We start from the raw sequence: 20030 nt of genomic DNA, 5'->3' as shown, positions 1-20030 counted from the left end.
TCTGGAGCGTGGGGCAAGCTCATGTAGTTTGCGAGTTCTGGGGAAGTCCGGGGCCAATGGAACCCTCAGGCAGCCAGGCCTCTCTCTGTCCAGAGAGGGCTGGTAAAATAGCTCACTTGGGTAGAGCACTGCTTTGCCATGTGCACGACCCAGCTTTGAGCCTGGCCCCCACCGCACTGAAGGAAGCTTTGCTGCTGCGGTGTCTCTCTGTCTGTCTCTATCGAGAACAAAGATAAGACAAAACCAAAAATAAACCAGAGAAGGCCCAGGGGGGCATAGGAGATGGTGAAACCCCTGCTCCCACAGCCTGGGGCACAGAGTACCCCAGTTCTCCTCACAACCACTGGCCAGGCAAAACCTCCCGGGGAGGCAGGCAGTGCTTGAGAAATCTGTTAGAAATGTGAGGGCTACGGTCGGGAAAGACTCAGGATTCAGAATAGCCCAGAACAGATGCCACGTCCCTCCTACCCTGTCACCCAGCCCCAGCCGTCCCCAGTACCGCCCCCAGCAGCAGCCATGGCCACAACCAAGGCACATCACAGGTGTCCCTCTCCTGCTGCAGGTGCTAGGCTCTCTGGGGAGTGGGGGGGGGGCTCCGACCCCCCTATACCCTCGAACCTGGGTGTCTATCTGTCCTCCCGGGGCGGGACTCACCTGGGTTGTCGCTTTCCCTCAGTTGTTTGGAGGGCGGCTCATCTGTGTCCCAGGGCGTGGACTGGTTGACGGGCGTCTGGCCCCACCGGATGCTGGTTGTGAGTCCCTGGGACTTGTTGTCCGCCTTGGAGATGCCGGGGGCCTGGGGAGAAGCGGAGCGAGAGGTGAGCCCGGCCTGGTGAGGTCCCAGGGCCCCTCCCTGAGCTGGATTCCCACTGCCTGGGCCACGGGCCCCAAGGTGGAAACCCAGCCTCACACCCAGTTCCATGGGGGGGGGGGGTTGAGAGGGGGTGGCAGCACTGGGCACTGAGTTGGCAGCTGTGGACCCTACCCCAGGAACACCCCTCCTGGTCTCCTGCTGCAGCCCCACGCCCCACTTGGCCTATCACAGATGTGAGGTGTGGTGACAAATGGTGTGGGCCCGGCTTGAGGGGCATCTCACCCCCACGGCCACCATGGCCTGTGCTGAGCAGCAGCTCTGCCCTCTGCTGCTCCGTGACAGGGAGCTGGCAGCTCCCAACTCCCCACCCCCGCCACTGACCCCACAACAGCCTCTGAGGCCCCAAAAGTCCCCCCTCCAGTATCCAGGCAGAGGAATGGGGGTGTTGGGGCCCATGAGAGCTTCTCTTGCCTGTACCTGGGCTGGGGGGGGGGTAAGGAACACTGTCCCCCAATTCCTACTGCAGGAGAAGGAGGGGAGAAGGAAAGAGGCCACCGTACAAAGCTTCACCCAGTGCATTGGAGTCAGGCTTGAACCTAGGACACACACTTGGCAAAGCAGACACCCTCCCAGATGACTGTCTTTTCTTCTCTCTCTCTCTCTCTCTGATAACTAGGGTTATCTTTGCGGACTCGTGCCTGCACTGCAACTCTACCATTCCCAGGGGCCTGCTCTTTCTTCCTCTCTCTGTCTTTTTCCTTCTTTCTTCCTTTCTATTTTATTTAATAGGAACGAGAAATTGAGAGGGAGGTGGAGACAGAGAGGGAGAGAAAGAGAGACACCTGCACACCTGCTCCACTGCTCACACAGCCTCCCCCCCCCCCACAGGTGGAGAGTGCAGGTCCCCACCTGAGCCCTTGTATATGACAGTGTGTGTGCTCTGCCAGATGTGCTGCTCCCCGGTCCTCTAAAATCGACTTTCAATGATTCTCATTCTTTTTTCCTGAAAGGGGAGCCCAGAATTTATCACATGTGGTGCCAGGGATTGAACCCAGGCCTCACACATGCCCACAGGGTCTCCTCCCCCAGCTCTTGTCTCTGTTTGCCACAGATGCCCCTCTGTCCACTGCCTTCATTTATAACGAACAAAAGATGATCCAGAGGCCAGGGGCTGAGATGCTGGGGTGTGAGGGGCCGTGGGCCTCAGCAGAGCTGGTTTCTAGAAGCCTGACCCTGGGTCCTGAGGGTGTAGCCGGACCTTAACGAGATTGGAGGTCAAGGGTGGAGGATGCAGAATGAGGGCCACTGAGGATGGTCTCAAAGGACCTTCTATGTCCCTCCTACAGCTGCAGCTTCCATGGACGCTTGCCAGTGACTCTGCTGAGAGGACAGCGCCCCCTACCTGCCCCCTGACTCCCGTGGGCTCTCTGGGTCCTGCACCAGGCCAGCTGGGGGTGGGGACCGTGTGTGTGTGTGTGTGTGTGTGTGTGTGTGTGTGTGTGTGTGTGTATGTGTGTGTGTGTGGGGGGGGGGTCAGCACTGGATGGAGCTTGGATGCATACGCAGACATCTGCCCACTGGAAGGAACCATTGCTTCCCGTCAGGACCCAGAGGCCTGCAGCCAATTGCAGCAGGCTGCACCTCGTCTCACGCCCCAGTCTCAGATGCACAGAGCAGGGAACAAAGGGAAAAGAGGGAGTCTCCCCCCACCCCCGAAAGAACACTGCAGGGGGCAAGCTTCCTTCAGAGCCCCCCTGCCCCGTTTCTGAGCACTCCACAAGTCTTGGGGAACTGAAGGAAGAGCACCCTGGCTCCCACAGCACTCTGCACAGGTAGCTTGCTCTTCATGTCACCTGGTAGAGTTAGGGGGCTCAGAAGATGCCCCCCATCTCCACTGCCTGTGTAATGTCCCATCCTGGGTCCCCTGTGGTGTGAGGTTGGAATGCAGAGGTCTCCTTCACGGACAGCGCAGATTCCTTTCCTGCCAGCAGGGGGCGCTGCAGCCCCTCTCAGCGGCAGTTTTCCTGGGGGTTTTCCAGGCCAGAGGCAGGTTTGTAAAGTCTTCTACCACTGCCTCTCCTCCCCGGCTCGGGGCCCTTGCTTCCAGAATGTTCCCTCCAGCTGCTTAAGTAAACGTGTGGGCTGGGTGGTTTCTTCATTGGGTAAACATCCACAGCCCTGCTCAATGCCAGGCCCTGACCAAGCCCTTGGGGACAGGGTACTGACACTCAGCCCTGCCCTCAAGCAGCTACTACCCTCAGAGGCTCTGGGGTGGGGCTTGGTGGACTTCACCTCACACTCCATTCTGCTGTGTCTTGAGGAGCCTGACAGAGAAGCTCTTGTGTGTAAGAACTCAGTTCCCCTCTCCCTTAGGAAAGATAAACAGGGCAGCGCTGGCAGCTTCTACCTCTCTGAGCCATGTGTGGTTCTGCGACATTTTCATTTGCTTTATTAAGGCGATGACATGAGTGTTCCTCACTCCGTGCCCTGCAGGTGACACCCGGATGTGCTGATGCCCTCTGCCAAGGTGGCTGGGGTCCCAGGGTGGGTGAGGAGGGTCTGCTCCGCCCTGCTCCAGGCCCAATGCAGATGCATGGCTCTAGGTTCTAGAAACTTCCTCGGAGCTGTGTGTGGGGCTCCAGCTCTGATCCCAGCACCTGTCAAGCCTTTCCCCACAGTCCAGCTTCCACCGGAGCTGGCCAGGCCTCTCCTCTGGCCAATATGATCTGGGACATCAGGGAGGACACCCCAGTGTCTGGGCCATTCTCTGTCGAGCCTGGCCAGGTGGCTGCTACTCTTGTGACAAGGTGCCGCTCAGCAGAGAGGGGGACGGCGGCTTTAGCTGCCCGTCACCGGGCCTGAGCAGCCTTCTCTCTGCTGCCTTTTAATGAGATGCTAATGGGATGCATCATTAACACAGCAGCTTTTAAACCCCGAGCTCTTGTAAATTTTCAAAGGTCACATTTTTACGGCGGCTGACAGCATCCTGCTTCTCAGCGACTGAAGAGCACTAAACATCCTGATTCTTCACAGAGGGAGCTCCTTGGGGGGGTGGTCTGGGATGGAGCATCTGTGTGTGTGTGTGTGTGTGTGTGTGTGTGTGGTGTGTGCTTGCACCATCACCTCCACCTGCAGCCAGCCTGCTGGGACCCTGGGTGGGGAGAACCAGTGACATGGGGTCCACAGAGCTACCGAAGGCCACCACACCACTAGGGAAGCTCTCTGGGTGGCAGGTGGTTCCAGTCACGTCCCGCATGGTTAGAGGGGTTTGAGTGATAGCAGACTCTCCGGGGGCCTCTGCTCAAGGCATCAATTTCAGCAAAGTGCCTTCCACCTAGTTTATGAACCAGTCCTGGCTGGCGAGCTCCATGGGGGCAGGGACACTCCGAGGTGCTCAGCTCAGAGCTTGGCAGCCAGGGGAGGGATGGAGGGACGGATCGATGGATGGAGGCAGGCTCTCTGAGCTGCAGTGCCACCCACCAGCGGGCATGTTTGTCAAGGGTTCAAAGAAGGCATGAGAGTCAGGACACTTGGCCACGGACATTGTAATGACATAGACATGTGACAGTCTTGTTGAGCTTGGGAAATACCATGCACCTCGTGTGCTGGGATTCCCTTGACATGATTGCCATGGAAGCTTCTGGAAGCTGCTGGGTTCCCTAATCTGTGGTGAAGTGGTGTGAGGCTGAGGTGGAGAAGGCAGGGCTTCTTGCTCCCCACTGTTTGCCCAAAGAGGCAAGAAAGGGAACTTGACAGAGCTGGGAGGCAGGGAGAGTGTCCAGAAACGGGTGGTGCTGGGATACAGAAGTGTGCAGCATTGACTGAGTGAGGCAGATGGTTTGGGGTCCACCCCCGTCACCCAAGGACTCAGCCATAGTCAACAAATGTGCCCTCGAGTCAGTGGGCGGAGTTCATGTTGGCGAAGGAGGACAAATGACAATTCCATTGCCTGTGTCCTCTCCTGCTGAGGGACCCTGAGCCACAGATGAGAACTTGCAACCTTGATGCTGGTCACTGACAAGGTGTTGGGCCATGGGGTCACTGAAGATGGTGGCTCTGAGTCCTCCAGCAGTGAGCCCCATCCCTTACCCCATGGAGACCAGAACCCCAGGCCCTCCCCTCAGTCAAGTGGGCAGACAGCATTTCCCTGTTCACTCGGGGCCCCTGGAGTCAGTGATGGCCTAGGCTCAGTGCCTACCCCCGAGGAATTCATGGCAGCGTAACAGGATGAGATGGTATTGGGGATCCTAAGGATACCACAGGCTGGGACAGAGACCCCAGGGAGAGACCCGGGATGCCGTGACACTGTTTAGTTATGGACCTGGCCCTTGAAGAGGACTCACAGCCCTTGTCTTGGGCTGTTGGGCTCTGAGGACCGGACCAGCCATCCGAGAAATAACACCGGGGTACATGGCTCCACACGCCGGGGTAGTGGGCGGCCACGCCCAGCCCCCCAGACTCCCTGTGCACGATATGTGAGCTCTCCCGGCACGGGGCGTACGTGGAATGCCACTTCAGGAGGAGTGGGTCCGCAGCAGACTGTACTGCAGAAACCGCGAAAGATCACAAAGTTACCAGCAGGCGGCTGCTCTTGGCATGGGAATATAATGGTGTCTGAGGACGGGGACAGGACAAACAGAGCCAGGGCCAAAGCCCAAGGTCATGCAGTGGGGTGGGGAGTTACAGAGGATGACAGTGACGGCTGACTTGGGTGGGCTGTGCTTGGAGCTTATCGTCTGCCAGCCTCATTTTTATTCCAGGGCTGTCCGTAACCACTCACCGAATATGGGAAAGGCAAATCAGGGTGGCACCCTCACAGCCCCAAGGGTCCCTTCTGATGATCTGGCCTAAGCCCTGCCTTGGGCCCTTGGCATATTGATTTATTTAGTTAATTGCTTCCAGGATTATCACTGGAGTTCGGTGTTGGCACTGTCAATCCACTGCTCCTAGTGGCCATTCCCCCCCCCATATTTTCTTTCCATTTTTATCTGACAGAACAGAGAGAAATTGAGAGGGGAGGGGAGATAGAGAGGGAGAGAGAAAGACAGACGCGTGCAGACCTGCTCCACCACTCACGAAGCTTCTCCCTGCGGGTGGGGAGCAGGGGCTCAAACCTGGGTCTTGGCGCACAGTGCCATGGTATCTTTATTTACAGGAGAGTTCCCACCGGGTTCTGCTCCTGAAACCTGGTTGGCAAATAGATCTGTCAATAAATGAGGAGCTGTCCCTTCACAGGCATTTCAGGCAGGAAGTGCAGGGCTGGAAGTGGGTCTGTCAGCCGTCCTGAGATGGTTTAATGCACATCTGCATCACTTAAAAGTTTTAATATATTTCATTAGTTATTTATTGGATAGAGGAATTGAGTGGGAAAGGGAAGAGAGAGAAGGACAGAGAAAGAGAGATAACCTGCCATCGTGCTTCATCACTTGTGAAGCTTCCTCCATGCAGTGAGGGCTGGGGGATTGAGTCCTGGCCTTTGTTCATGGAAATGTCTACATGTTACCAGATATACCACTGCTTGACCCTAAATCGTTTTTTTTTTTTTTTTTTTTTGCCTCCAGAGTTATCACTGGGGCTTTGCGTCTGCACTACGTACAAACCCATAGCTCTTGGCAGCCATCTTTTCCCATTGTTGTTGATATTGCTGCTGCTGTTGTTGTTGTTGGATAGGACAGAGAGAAATTAAGAGAGGAGGGAAGTCAGAGAGGGGGAGAGAAAGACTGACACTTGTAGACCTGCTTCACTGCTTGAAGAGTGACCCCCCTGCAGGTAGGGAGCCGAGGGCTTGAACTGGGATCCTTGCACTGCTTTGCACTATATGTGCTTAACCCGGTGTTATGTTACTGCCTGGCCCCCTAAAAAAATCGTTTTTTGCTAGCATTCCAAATTCACTGTTCCTGGTGGCCACTCCCCCTTCCTCCCCCCTTATTTTAATGTGATAGGACAGAGAGAAATTGAGAGGGGAAGGGGTGGTAGAGAGGGAGAAAAAAGAGAGGCCAGGTGTGGTGCCCCAGTTAAGTACACACATCACAGTACATAAGGTCCCAGGTTCAAGCCCCTGATCCCCATCTGCAGGGGGAAAGCTTCATGAGTGACGAAGCAGGGCTGCAGGTGTGTCTCTTCCTCTCTATCTCCCATTCCTTTTCAGTTCCTCTCTGTCTCCATCCAAAAATAAATTTAAAAAATATTTTTTAAGAAGAGAGAGGGAGAGACACCTACAGCCGTGCTTCACTGCTTTTGAAGCTTTCCCCCTGCAGGTGGAGAGTGGGGCTCAATCTGGGTCCTTGTACATGGTAACGTGTATGCACGGTACAGGGGGCAACATAGCTTTGTCCCCCTTAAATATTCATTCTATTTATTTATTTTTATTGCCATAGGGTTATCAGTGGGCTCTGTGCTGGCACTATAAATCCACTACTCCTGGCGGACATTTCTTTTCCTTTTATTTTATTTCTATTTTATCTGACAGGACAGAGAGAAATTAGAGGGGAGGAGGCATTAGGGAGGAAAAGAGACAGAGAGACACCTGCAGACCTGCTTCACTGTTCCTAATGCGCCCCCCCTGCAGGTGTGGAGCATGGGCTCGGACCTGGGTCTTTGCTCATGGTGATGTGTGCTGACTCCGGTGTGCTACCACCCAACCCTCCCTAAGATATTTTTAAAGGTTTCTGAACCCCATGCTCCAAAACTCCTGATTCAGTAAATCTGAAATCCCAAAACATACCTCTTCCACCAAACTACCGGCCAGTCCCTGGATCTCACTCTTGGCAGTGGTGAGAGGCCTGATGTTTACATTTTTGTTTACATTTTGAGGTTCCGGGGTCCTGAATGTGAGGGTCCCGGGGATCCTGCACCCGCCAGGTCCCGACTGGGACAGATTCACCAGCTCCCCACTTCGTGGTAGTCTCTCCTGCACACCCCCTCCCTACTCTCAGGCTTCTCATCTAGCCCCTTGGCCCTAGGCTGGGGTCCTCCCCGGCTCCCCAGCTCAGAGCAGTGTCATCATGCCCGGGGAGCCCAGTAAATTTCTAAGAATACTAACCGATCGTGTGTTAAATTGAGATGCTTCTGGCTCGCCTGCCAGAGACGGTGTGGAGGGTTAAAGGACCAACGCTCACCTCTCTCTACCAATCTGCAGCTAAATTACTGCTTTCAGAGCAACTTAGAGAAAAGTAATTCTTTATTTAAATTTTAATTTCCATCTTGTCATTTTAAATACATATTCTGATCCCAATGGGGTATGATGGTGTCTCAGGAGGGCGAGGGTTCCGGTCCCACCTGCAGCCCAGGTGGGGGGGTGGGCAGAGGGTGTGTGAGGGGGTGGGCTGGGGCTGGGGGCCGAGCAGGGAGAGAGCAACTGCCCCCCTCCCCAAGGTGAAGATGGCAGCAGGAGGAGCCTGGCCCCTGGCTCTCAGGTTTGGTGCCAGCCCGGAGACTCGTCTGCAAATACTTAGAGACCACCAAGCACAGCTGGCCCCCTCCCCCCAACAACTGGTTGATGGGCCCCAGCTATACACAGGTGCCAGGCACACTCGACAAGGGCTACCTGATTTGCTGCCATATTTATCAAGGACGTGCCAGGCACGGGAGTGACGTGATTTATATTTTTGGAGCTGATACTATTCCCAGGTTGATTTTTTTTTTTTTTTATTCAGACAGAAATACAGAGAGCGGGCTGGCAAATAGCTCACCTGCAGAGTGTGCTGCTTTGCCATGCATGCGACCCAGGTTCGAGCCCAGTTCCCTCTGCACTGAAGGAAGCTTTGGTGCTGTGGTCTCTCTTTTTTTCTATATCTCTCCCTTAAAAAAAAGAAGGGAAAAAAAAACACAAGCCAGAAATACAGAGAGAGAGGGAGTGAGAGAGAGAGAGAGAGAGAGATGGAGAGACTGGGTGGGGATATATCTGGTAGAGCACACACATTGCCATGCAGAAGGATCTGGGTTCAAGCCCCTGGTCCCCACCTGCAGGAGTGAAGCTTCACAAACAGTGAAGCAGTGCTGCAGGTGAATTTCCTTTTAAAAATATTTATTTATTTATTTATTCCCTTTTGTTGCCCTTGTTTTATTGCTGGTGTTAGTAATGTCATCATTGTTGGATAGGACAGAGAGAAATGGAGAGAGGAGGGGAAGACAGAGAGGGGGAGAGAAAGACAGACACCTGCAGACCTGCTTCACCGCCTGTGAAGCGACTCCCCTGCAGGTGGGGATCTGGGGGCTCGAACCCCGGGATCCTTACTCCGGTCCTTGCACTTTGCACCACCTGCACTTAACCCGCTGTGTTACCACCCGACTCCCTGCAGGTAAATTTCTTTCTCTCTCCACCCTCTCTCCTTATTTCTCTCTGTCTCTATCCAAAAAAGAAGAGAGAGAGAAAAAAAAAGGCTGTGGGGAGTCGTGGATTTGTCGTGCTGACACAGAGCCCCAAGATAATCCTGGTGGCACCCCACCCTGTCCCTGTGTTCACTCCATCAGAGTCTCCTGCTGTGACTGTGACAGCACAGGGGCTTCTGCTGCCTCCCTGCCTCCTTAGACTCTGACCCACCACACACACAGCCTGTCCCCTGCCACGCTCTCTCCTGCTTTCAGTCGGGCAGCACAGACTGAAGGCGCCACCCTTCCTGTCCCCTCTGTCTCTGGCCGTTTGTGCCCCACTTCCTCCCTCTCCAACAACCCTGCCAGCATGGGCACTGGGAAGTCACTGCCACTTTCATAGTCGCCCAGCACCTGCCTCCCTCACACTCAGCCTTCTTCTTCTTTTTTTTTTTTTTAAGTTGAAAACCAAATCTTTATTGTCCAGAAATATATATGTATATATAACCACAAAATAGGTTAGTCTCTCATTTCTCCATCTTCTTCCTCTTCTTCAACCCCTCTGATATAAAGGGCATCATTACACCTTATTAAAACTTTACCCAGATGTCCAGACAATGCACCACCTATGTATCTTCTGTGTCCGCGAGCTGCGTATTCACATAGCCACTTGCAGATTCCAGGCAGCCCTTGAACTCCATTCCCCACTTAAGCTTCACTGTTACTGGCTTTCCTGTTCATCCGCTGAGGAAAGTCTTGGGATGGGGGGGGGGGATAAACTCATCGTGACTGGGGGTGAGACGGGAAACTGCAGGCGAGGGGTACCGAGCCCACGATGGTCTCTCCCGACCAGTGGAATATCTATAGTAGGGACCTGGTGGCGGAGCTCCCACAGCCAGCCTTCTTCTTTAAAGAGTCTTTCTTAGTCTCCTTTTTTAAATTTCAAGAAGCTGCAATCAAATGAATCCCTGTTCGAATCACACACACACACACACACACACACACACACACACACACACACTGCTTCTGTTATGCTTGAAAGTTCAAAGAGGGGAAGGCCAGGAGGTAGCTCACTAGATAGGGCACATGCCTCATGATGTGTGAAGCCTGGGGTTGCAACCCTGGCACCACATGGGAGGGCCACTGCACTAGAGGAAGCTCTCCCCATGGTGGAGCAGTACTGTGGTGTGTCTTCTTCCCCCTTTGTCTCTCCTTCTCTGTCTCTGTCTAAAATAAAAGTGTCATCCCACAGGGGCCTGTGGAGGGGGCCTTGATAAAGACATGCCCACTTTGGGACTGTGAGTCACACAGCACAGGTGAACCAGATGATGGTGAACTGGGGACATTTGGGCCATCCTAGGCCAAGTGCTTATAAAAAAATAAAATCAGATCACTTATCCTACAGGAGAAACCTACTGCGTTGCAGGAAACACAAGATGTGTCCCACTCCCAGGACTGCCCCACCTGTTCCCCGGGGGCAGATAACTGTCCCCTGAACCTGGAGGTGCCACGCTCCTCTGCTTCCAGCGCCAGGACTGAGCCAGGAGCACCTCCTCCCCCCGAGTCTCCTGTAGATCTGGCTATGGGGACACAGGCTTTTCCTGTGGGCCACCAGCTGCCTGCCCCTTTCCCTCTGGACCATGCTGGGGTGAGTCCAGTGATCAGTCCGAGCTTGAAGGCTGGTGGGACGTGGATCCTCAGATCCGGACAACACGCGTGCGTCCTTCACAGGTGCAAAGAGGAACGGCAGAGCTTCTTCCAGAGAGCAGGTGCCCTCAGGGAGGTGTGGACCCGCCTTCACCCTTCTTTCCTGGCATCCTCTCCCTCCGTCACCACCGAGTGTCCCCTCCTTAGCTCCTCCCACCCCTGCGTTGACTGTGGAAACAAACAGTCATGCCCTCCCCCCACCAGTGTCACGCCCGGCAACGTTTCTCTTTCCTTCTGCTTGAAACGCCCTTCCCTTCCACTCCTGTCAGAACATCTGTCCTGGTTCCCCACCAGGGTGGCTCTGCGGAAGCTCCCCCTGGACCTTCCAGTGGCTTGTTCCCTTCCCAGCCCTCCCCTCGGGGGTGGGCATCCTGGGGCCTCGCTCTCCCTCTCTCAGGCCCATCCGTCCTGTCGTCTGGCCTGACTGTTCTTCTGTCTGGCAGCCTCACAGACATCAACTGTGGTAAAAGCCAGCTCTGTGGGGGAAGCGGGAGATACACCTGCTTCTCCCCTTTTCCATATCAGAGCCGACACTGTGGAGACATTTCTGTGCAAGTTCAGCAACAGAAATCGAGTAGAGTGAGTGTGTCGGGGAGGATTTGCTTTCCTCACATGCTTGCTCTCTGGGGCGTCCTGTCCAGGTCCCCAGCCCCTTCCTCCAACACCCCCTCCTCACCCTCCCCACATACCCAGGGGTCCTTGTAGACCAAAGACACCATCAGCCTGGCTGACCCCTCCAACTCCCCGCTTTCAGCTTTCCTCTAACAAATTCCAAGTGGAAAAAACTTCTGAGTTTCCTTTCGAAGGAACTTTTCATCCGGTACAGAGACCTACAAATTTTTCAAAGGGGCTTTGAAAATGAGAGCACCTAGGAAAAAAATAAAAAAAGGAAAGGAAAAAAAAAAGGCAAAAATCCATCATGAACCAAAGTCTTTGAAAAGACAGACGCCCTCTGACTGCTGTTTCCCTTTCATTCTGCTCCAAAGCGCGAGGTGGCCTGGCCCCCAGCAGCGGCCTGTGATGTGAGTGGGAGTGGCTTGGTCAGACAGACAGACAGACAGACAGACAGACAGACAGAAGGACAGATAGACAAAGAGGAAAGCGAGGCCGGGACAAACCTGTCATCATCCTCCCCCCTCGCCCCCATCAGTGCTCCTCTTAACCTGGTCTAACCTGGATGGTCTGTCCTCCCACCCTCTTTTCTAGCCGCCTCAGCCTTGGTGACAACACAGTCCCTCCAGAGTACCATGCGCCAGGCGAGCGGCCTCATTCTGGCCGCCAAAGTGGGCAGGAAGGAAGGCAGACCCAGACAGCCCCATTCCAGCCTTTGACAGACAGTTTTCCAAAGGCCAGTCCTGCAGGCAGTCACAGGGGACCCGCCCAGACCCTCCCAGGCTCAGATCCGGCACACGTCTGTCTGACCCCGGGCAGCTCAGATTCAGACACGCACCAGTCTCTCGTGTGAAGTCCTCACTGAGGCCGTGAGGAGATGTCCCTGCACACCTGGCCCTCAGAGGCCTAGAGTCTGATTTCTCAGAGAAGATGCTGGGCCAGGGAATGGACTCACGGGCTCACGTGTGTGTGACATCACGGAGACGCCTCCCCAGTTCAATGATCTGTCTGTCTGTCTATCTGTCTGTCTTACCTCCTGGGTTATTGCTGGGGCTTGGTGCCAGTACTATACATCCGCTACTCCTGGTGGCCATATTCCCCCCCCACACACTTTATTCAGAACAGAGAGACTGAGGAGGGAGAGACAGAGAGGGAGAGAGAAAGACACCTGCAGATCTTCATCCCGGCTGCAGGTGGGAGCCAGGGGTCTTGCATTTTTCTATTCTTTACATTTTGAGAGAGAAAGAGAGGAGAAGGAGAGAGAGAAGAGATACCACAGTACCGCTTGATCATCCATGGTGCTCCTATAGGGTGCTTGGGCTTGAATCCAGGGGTCATGCACGGCTGGGTGTGCGCACTACCTGGTGAGCTATTTCCTGCCACTCCCTCTACCCCACCCATCATCATCATCATCATCATCATCATCATCATCATTATTATTACTATGATTATTGCTGGGACCTGATGTTTATATATTTTTGTAAGTTTTTAAAAAATTATTTATTTGATAGGAAAAACAGAAATCAAGAGGGGGAAGAGGAGCTGGGGAGAAAGAGAGACACCCGCAGCACCGCTTCACTGCTTGTGAAGTGCCCTCCCCGCAGACAGGGACGGGGGGCTCGCACCAGGTCTTGTGAAGTGCCCCCTCCCCGCAGATAGGGACGGGGGCTCGCAGCAGGTCTTGTGAAGTGCCCTCCCCGCAGATAGGGACGGGGGGCTCGCAGCAGGTCTTGTGAAGTGCCCCCTCCCCGCAGATAGGGACGGGGGCTCGCAGCAGGTCTTGTGAAGTGCCCCCTCCCCGCAGATAGGGACGGGGGGGGGGCTCGCAGCAGGTCTTGTGAAGTGCCCCCTCCCCGCAGATAGGGACGGGGGGCTCGCAGCAGGTCTTGTGAAGTGCCCCCTCCCCGCAGATAGGGACGGGGGCTCACAGCAGGTCTTGTGAAGTGCCCTCCCCGCAGATAGGGACGGGGGCTCGCAGCAGGTCTTGTGAAGTGCCCTCCCCGCAGATAGGGACGGGGGCTTGCAGCAGGTCTTGTGAAGTGCCCTCCCCGCAGATAGGGACGGGGGGGGGGGGCTCGCACCAGGTCTTGTGAAGTGCCCTCCCCGCAGATAGGGACGGGGGCTCGCAGCAGGTCTTGCACATAAGGAGTGTGTTCAGCTAGGTGTGCTGCCACCCAACCTGGACTCTACTTTTTATTTTTTTTATAGCGGGTGAGAGACAGAGTGAAGGGAGACAGCAGAGCCCTGCTCCATGCTGGCAAAGCCTCCCCCAGGTGCTCCTGTGTGGTGGCTGGGGGCTCAAACCTGAGACCTTGTGCACGGCCAAGCAGACACTCTGTCGGGCGAGACAGCTCCTGTTCCATCCCTCTGATCAGCTTTTTTTTTTTTTTTTTTTTAGGAATTTTTAATTTTATTGGGGAAAATTGAGAATATTCACATGTTAGGACACGAGGGAGAGAAAAGAGCAGAGCTAGCACTCACAGGATAACCTGGACAGAGGGCAGATTAAGTTTTTTTTTTTATAAAGAGAGAGAGAGACAGACACCACAGCACCAGAGCTTCCTTCCTTGTGGCAGGGGCTGGGCTCGAACCCGGGTTGTGAAGACGGCAAAGCAGTGCACCGTCCGTGTGATCTATCTTGCCAGTCCTGATTAATTTCAACCCAGGCTACTGACGTCTTGCTGGAGACCCTCCCCACCACACAGCGGTGGGTTCCTCAGAGCAGCTTGACCAGCGGCCATTCAAGGCTATCAAGCCTCCCTACCACTAGGACCCAGGGGGCGGGTTGGGGGAAGACTCAAGAAGGACTCCCTGCTGTCTGCTGGTGTCTCCCTCAGCGTCCTCGCTTCCACATACACCTGACGCCTGTTCTTAAAACTCCCCACTGGCCATCCCACCCCTGCTTGAAGCCCGGGGCCTGATCTTTCACACATAGGATGGTTCCCGGCACCAAGCAGCAGTGACTTCTGAAGCCCAAATAATAAAACTGTGTCTTCCCGTGTGTCTTCTGTGACTTCATTAGAGGCCCAACAAGAAAGGGGACTGTGGCAGGGTCACCCCGGGTCGGGCAGGACAAAGCAGCAGACAACACAGCACAAACGCGTACGAAGTCCCTTCAGCTCAGCCCAAGGAGCTCAAACAGCCTTCCTGCAGGGACTCCAAGACTCCCCGAAGGAAGCCAGTGCCCTTTTCTGCATCTCAAGGCTACAGCTGAGACTCCAGACCTGTGTGGACTGGGAGCTGGGTGGGGACTGACCATCTCTGGTGGAATATTCCAGAAGCATGTGAGGAGGGGCTCAGTGGATGCCGTTCTACCTCCCAGGAGTGCTCTTCTCTCTCTCTCTCTCTCTCTCTCTCTCTCTCTGCTTTCTGCCCTCCCAGGCTTTCTGTAATGAGAGGGAAAGTGTGGCTTGTTGGTCCTGAGGGAGAGATGTGCCCTCTGGACTTAGTCCAGCTTGACTCTCTGCCTTCAGAATTGAGGTGGCTTAAGTGATTCTCCCCCACAAAGATGGAAATGGCATCGTTCAGCACCAGCCCATCTCCTCAGGCTTTGGGAAACCTACTGGGCAGACAGATTTTTGTTAAACTCAGGCTGCTCTAGCAAGAAAAGTGTGGGTCTTAAACACCAGGGAAGAGCGTCTCAGGGTCCTGGAGGCCAGCAGCCCGAGACTGGGGTGCTGGCAGCCTCCCCTTCTGGGGAGAGCTCTCTCCCTGGCTTGCAGAAGAGTGCTTCCTTGCAGCATCCTCACAGGGCCTAGAAAGTTCTCGCCTTGGGAACTGGGCGGTAGCGCAGCAGGTTAAGCACATGTGGCGCGAAGTGCAAGGACTGACCTAAGGATCCTGGTTTGAGCCCCCAGCTCCCCACCTGCAGTGAAGCAGGTCTGCAGGTGTCTATCTTTTCTCCCCCTCTCTGTCTTCCCCTCTTCTCTCCATTTTTCTCTGTCCTATCCAACAATGACGGCATCAATAATAACTACAACAACAATAAAGAACAACAAGGAAAACAAAAGGGAAAATAAATACATATAGGGAGTCGGGCAGTAGCGCAGTCGGTTAAGCACATGCAGTGCAAAGCGCAAGGACCGGCGTAAGGATCCTGGTTAGAGCCCCCGGCTCCCCACCTGCCTGGGAGTCGCTTCACAGGCGGTGAATGAAGCAGGTCTGGAGGTGTCTCTCTTTCTCTCCCCCTCTCTGTCTTCCCCTCCTCTCTCCATTTCTCTCTGTCCTGTCTAACAACTATGACATCAATAACAACAATAATAATAACTACAACAACAATAAAAAAACAACAAGGGCAACAAAATGGAAAATAAGTATAAAAAATAAAATAAATATAAAAAAATTTCAAAAAAAAAAGAGAAAGTTCTAGCCTCCTCACCTGTTTTTGTTTGTTTGTTTATTTAATTTTTTTTACCAGAGCACTGCTCAGCTCTAGCTCATGGTGCTGCTGGAGAATTTAGCCTCCTCTTCATAAGGGCACTAACTCCTTCCAAGAGCCCCACTCTTGTAACCTTACACCAAATTAATCATCTCCCAAAGGCCTCATCTCCAAGGCTATCACACAACGGGGGCCCGAGAGGACTGTGCACACAGTTTGGGGGTTTGCATATACCCATGTGGCATTCACACTGTGGGTGCTCCGAAAATGTCTGCTGAAAGGACCAGAGAGTGTCTACTCGCCAGCTCTGTTATGTGGAATAGAGGGATCCGCAGGCCTGGCCAGAAGGCAGTTGCCCCCACCCCCGCCCCGCTGCCCCTGCCTGAGGTCTGATTCTCTGATGGTTTGCTCCCCCTCCGTCACCACCAGCATAATCTTAATGATCTCTAGTCCTCCCCTAATGATGTTGAAAGGCTTGTTGTATTTATCTTCGGAGAATCCGCCGTGCCCCTGTGCAATTTCCCATTGTCACGGCTCATTTTAATTTCCTCTCAGGCTGTTGGCCACTCTCGTGCTCAGAAATAGCTGGTTCCACTTAATAAAAGCGCCTAACTATGCAGACACCAGAAGTTTCCCCCATCTCCCCCACGTCACAGGAAGCGGAGGGAGGGCCTGCCAGGTGCAGCTCAGCCTGGCCTCCTGCTCGCCAGGGGGCTCCCCAGGAAGGAGCCAGGAGTGAAGGGGCGGCCTCGGGTGGGGTGGGGGGTGTCCAGGAGGTTGTGGAGGAGACCCAGTCGGCCTGGGTGCCCACCCACGGGGCTAGTGGGCAGGCAATGGGGTGATGACAGGCCTGGTTGGGCAGGCAGCCAGGGCCACCTCTCACGCGGCCTGTGACCCCGCACTGTCCAGCTCTGCTCTGGCAGCCCTGTCTCTCCACCTCTCACACCAGCACACCCCCATCCCCTTCAGAAGACTGACTGCAGTGGGGCATGCAGATGCCCTAGATCCAGGGCCCAGCTCCTAAGCTGGGACAAAGTGTGTGTGTGTGTGTGTGTGTGTGTGAGAGAGAGAGAGAGACAGAGAGAGACAGAGAGATATTCAGCAGGTAGTAGGTGTTGTTATTGTTAGAAAGGACCCCCAAATATAAGAATGTCATGCCCAGGGTACAGGATTTTCCTCCTTCCCTCCCTCCCTTCTTTCCTTCCTCCCGTCTTTCCTTCCTTCCTCCCTTCTTCTCTCCCTTTCTGTCTCTCAGACTCTCTCTCTCTCTCGTTACCAAGGATATCACTGGGGCTCGGTTCAAACTACAGATCCATCACTCCCAGTGGCTACTTCTTTTTCTTTCTTTCCTTCCTTCCTTCCTTCCTTCCTTTCTTCTCTCCCTTTCTATCTCTCTGTCTCTCTCTCTCTCTCTCGCTACCAGGGATATCACTAGGGCTCGGTTCAAACACTACAAATCCATCACTCCTAGTGGCTACTTCTTTTTCCTTCCTTCCTTCCTTCCTTCCTTCCTTCCTTCCTTCCTTCCTTCCTTTCCCTTCTTCCCTATTTTGGTAAAACCGAGAGAACTTGAGAGGATATGGGGAGGGAAAGAGGGAGGCAGAAAGATAGCCACCTGCAGACCTACTTCATTCCTCATGAAGGATCTCCCTGCAGGTGGGGTTTGGGGGCTCAAACCTGGGTCCCTTGAGTATAATAACTTGTGCCCTCAACCAGGTGTTCCAACTCCTGGTCCCAGAATCTTTCTTCGACATCAATTCCCCTTCCTTCCTTCCTTCCTTCCTTCCTTCCTTCCTTCCTTCCTTCCTTCCTTCCTTCCTTCCTTTTTCACAGCTCTGGCTGATGGTAGTACTGGGGATTGAACCTGGGACCTCAAAGCTTCAGGCAAGAGTCTTTTGCAGAACCACTGTGCAGTCTCTCCAGCCTGTATATCAGTTCTCCTTTTCCTGGGGGGGCGGTGGTGGCGGATTATTAAGACAGGACAAAGGGGCAGTAAGCAAGCTCCTCCCGCCAGGACCCGCCCTCCCAGCAACCCTCTCCCTCCCCTTCATTCTGGCTCAGCACCGGTGTCAGCGTTGACGTTGTTCACTCAGGGTCCACGTACAGACTCATCTGGGGTCACACACACACATGTCAGGGGCAGAGCTGAGGACCCCCAAACCCAGACTTGGTCACAGCCCGCCTGAGGCCGTCCCCTCAGCTTCCATGTCCTCCTGCTGTCTACACAGCCTGCAGGGGCCTCTGAGCCTCACACACGAGTTCACACCTGCCTGCCGCATGCCAACACCCTCCCCCTGCATCCTGCACTCCTGCACAAACCCACGTACCGTGTGCCCCCATCTTGCTCAGTTTTGGGGGGACTTCAGCCCCATGGGCCAGATGCTTCCCCCCCCAGATCAGTTACTTTTCTTCTTCCTCTTCTGTTGTATGCTTTACATGGGGTTGTTCTAGCTCTCCCCCTGCCAAGAAAATTGGTTCAGTCCTGCTAGTTTCGTGGGCCCGCTTGTCCCCGCCCCAAGGAACCCCGAGAGAGTTCCAGAGTTCGAGAGTTCGAGAGTTCTTGGCGCCGCCATGTGAGAAGGAGGCAGGAGAGTTTTGTTTGGTGATTAGTTTGGGTTAGTTTATGAATCCTGAATAAAGAAATATAGCTTCCCTGCCCAGCCGTGTGTCCGCGAGTCTCTGTCTACCGCCGCGACGCTAGCCCGGCCTGCTGGAGCCCCTGAATTTTAACAACACTCTTTTTTTTTTTTTCTTCCTGAAATCAGCTTCCAATCTGACTCATTTCAGTTTTAAAACAAGAAAATATCAACAAACACGACGACGATGACGACGACGGAAGGAAGCAGATGGTAACAATTACAGGACCGGGAAACAGAGCCCTCTCCCTCCACCAAGGGCAGGTGAGCATATTGCTCCCAGACGGTACCATCCCCCAGCCTGGCTGAGGAGGGTCCGGGGGCCTGTCCCTACCGAAGGGGACGAGGTGCCTGGGGGGACACCGGGGTCTCCAAGTACCTCAGGACATGGCCAGGAAGGAGAAGAGGCTGTTCTAAGTGGTCTCTGTTCTACGTGTCTGAGCCCTGCAGTCCCGGGGCCACATCCTCTCTGCCCCGCTGGACCTGCTGCAGCCCAGCCTGACCAAGTCGCTGGCCTTGAGCTCCATCGGGGGGGGGGGGGGGTGGCTGAGGGTCAGAGGCAGGGCGCCAGGGTTCCAGACAAGCGGGGGGAGGGGGCAGGCTCCTGGGTCTCTCCAGGCTCTCCTGTCTTACCCTTAACCAGGGAGGGTGCTAGGCTGGGCACGAAGTGCCGAGGTTGGAGAAGCTGTCTGGCAGGCCTGGCGTCCTGTGCTCAGTGCCTGCAGTTCACACCCCTGCCTGTTTCATGCTTGGCACCCAAGGAAGCCCTACAGAGGGGAGGAGGAGGGGGGCAGATGGGTGCTAGGGCAGGGGGACCCTTCGTCTGGAGTCAAGGTGGGAGGATAAACCCTTGCTGGTGTGTGTGTGGGGGAGGGGAGGGGGCAGAGGGTGTGTGGGCAGCTAGCCAGGCCCAGGGACCTGAGCCCCATCTCCTGGCATCTCACCTGTTTGTCTAATCTCTCTCTTTTTATAAAATAAATCATTTATTTATTTATTGGATAGAGACAGAAATAAATTATGAGGGAAATGGGAGACAGAGAAAGAAAGAGAGACATGAAACCCTGCTTCGCCACTCATGAAGCTTCACCCCTGCAGGTAGGGACCGGGGCCTTGAACCCGGGTCCTTGTGCACTGTAACACGCGTGCCTCATCCTGGCCTCCATCTGCTAGATCCCTGTGGTGGAAGCAGGGGACACCCTAAGCTTTTACCATAATATATTGGGGGGAGGCTGCGTCCTCAGCCCCATGTCTGGGGTGTCTCCTCTCTGGGCCTCAGTTTCCCCACCTGCATCCTGGGGTACAAATTTGGCTGGGAGCCGGCAGCAGGCTGGAGAGGGTGTGCCCCACACCCTCTTACTCTCACACCTGGGCCACTGTGGAGGTTAGAGAAAAGCCCCGAATATTGAGAACAGCCGTTGACCCGAAACCAACTGTTCCGTGTTCCGTGTAAATATTTCCATCTGTGATAGCTATAAAAAGGTGGGATGAGAAATGATCGGGGTCACAGACTCTCCCCTTGTGTAGAAGGGTGTCGGCGGCCCAAGCTTAAGCTTGCTAATAAAGGCTCTTGCTA

The 20030-nt window shown here is 54.5% G+C and overlaps 1 protein-coding gene and 1 pseudogene across 2 annotated transcripts in view; both read right to left on the bottom strand.

Moving 5' to 3' along the window:
* Positions 1-20030, bottom strand: part of KLHL29 (kelch like family member 29) — a 359330-nt gene that overhangs the window by 68050 nt on the left and 271250 nt on the right. For both annotated transcript variants that reach the window (XM_060186640.1, XM_060186641.1), the window contains exon 4: positions 655-796. In XM_060186640.1, the coding sequence (XP_060042623.1) occupies positions 655-796 (142 nt within the window). The remainder of the gene's footprint in view (positions 1-654; positions 797-20030) is intronic.
* LOC103107930 (small nuclear ribonucleoprotein F-like) lies at positions 9591-18161 on the bottom strand (annotated as a pseudogene).

Source organism: Erinaceus europaeus, chromosome 3 (genome assembly GCF_950295315.1).
Source record: "Erinaceus europaeus chromosome 3, mEriEur2.1, whole genome shotgun sequence".
Taxonomy (NCBI): Eukaryota; Metazoa; Chordata; class Mammalia; order Eulipotyphla; family Erinaceidae; genus Erinaceus; species Erinaceus europaeus.
The sequence above is the reverse complement of the archived record's forward strand: the minus strand, read 5'-3'. Positions and strand labels throughout refer to the sequence as shown.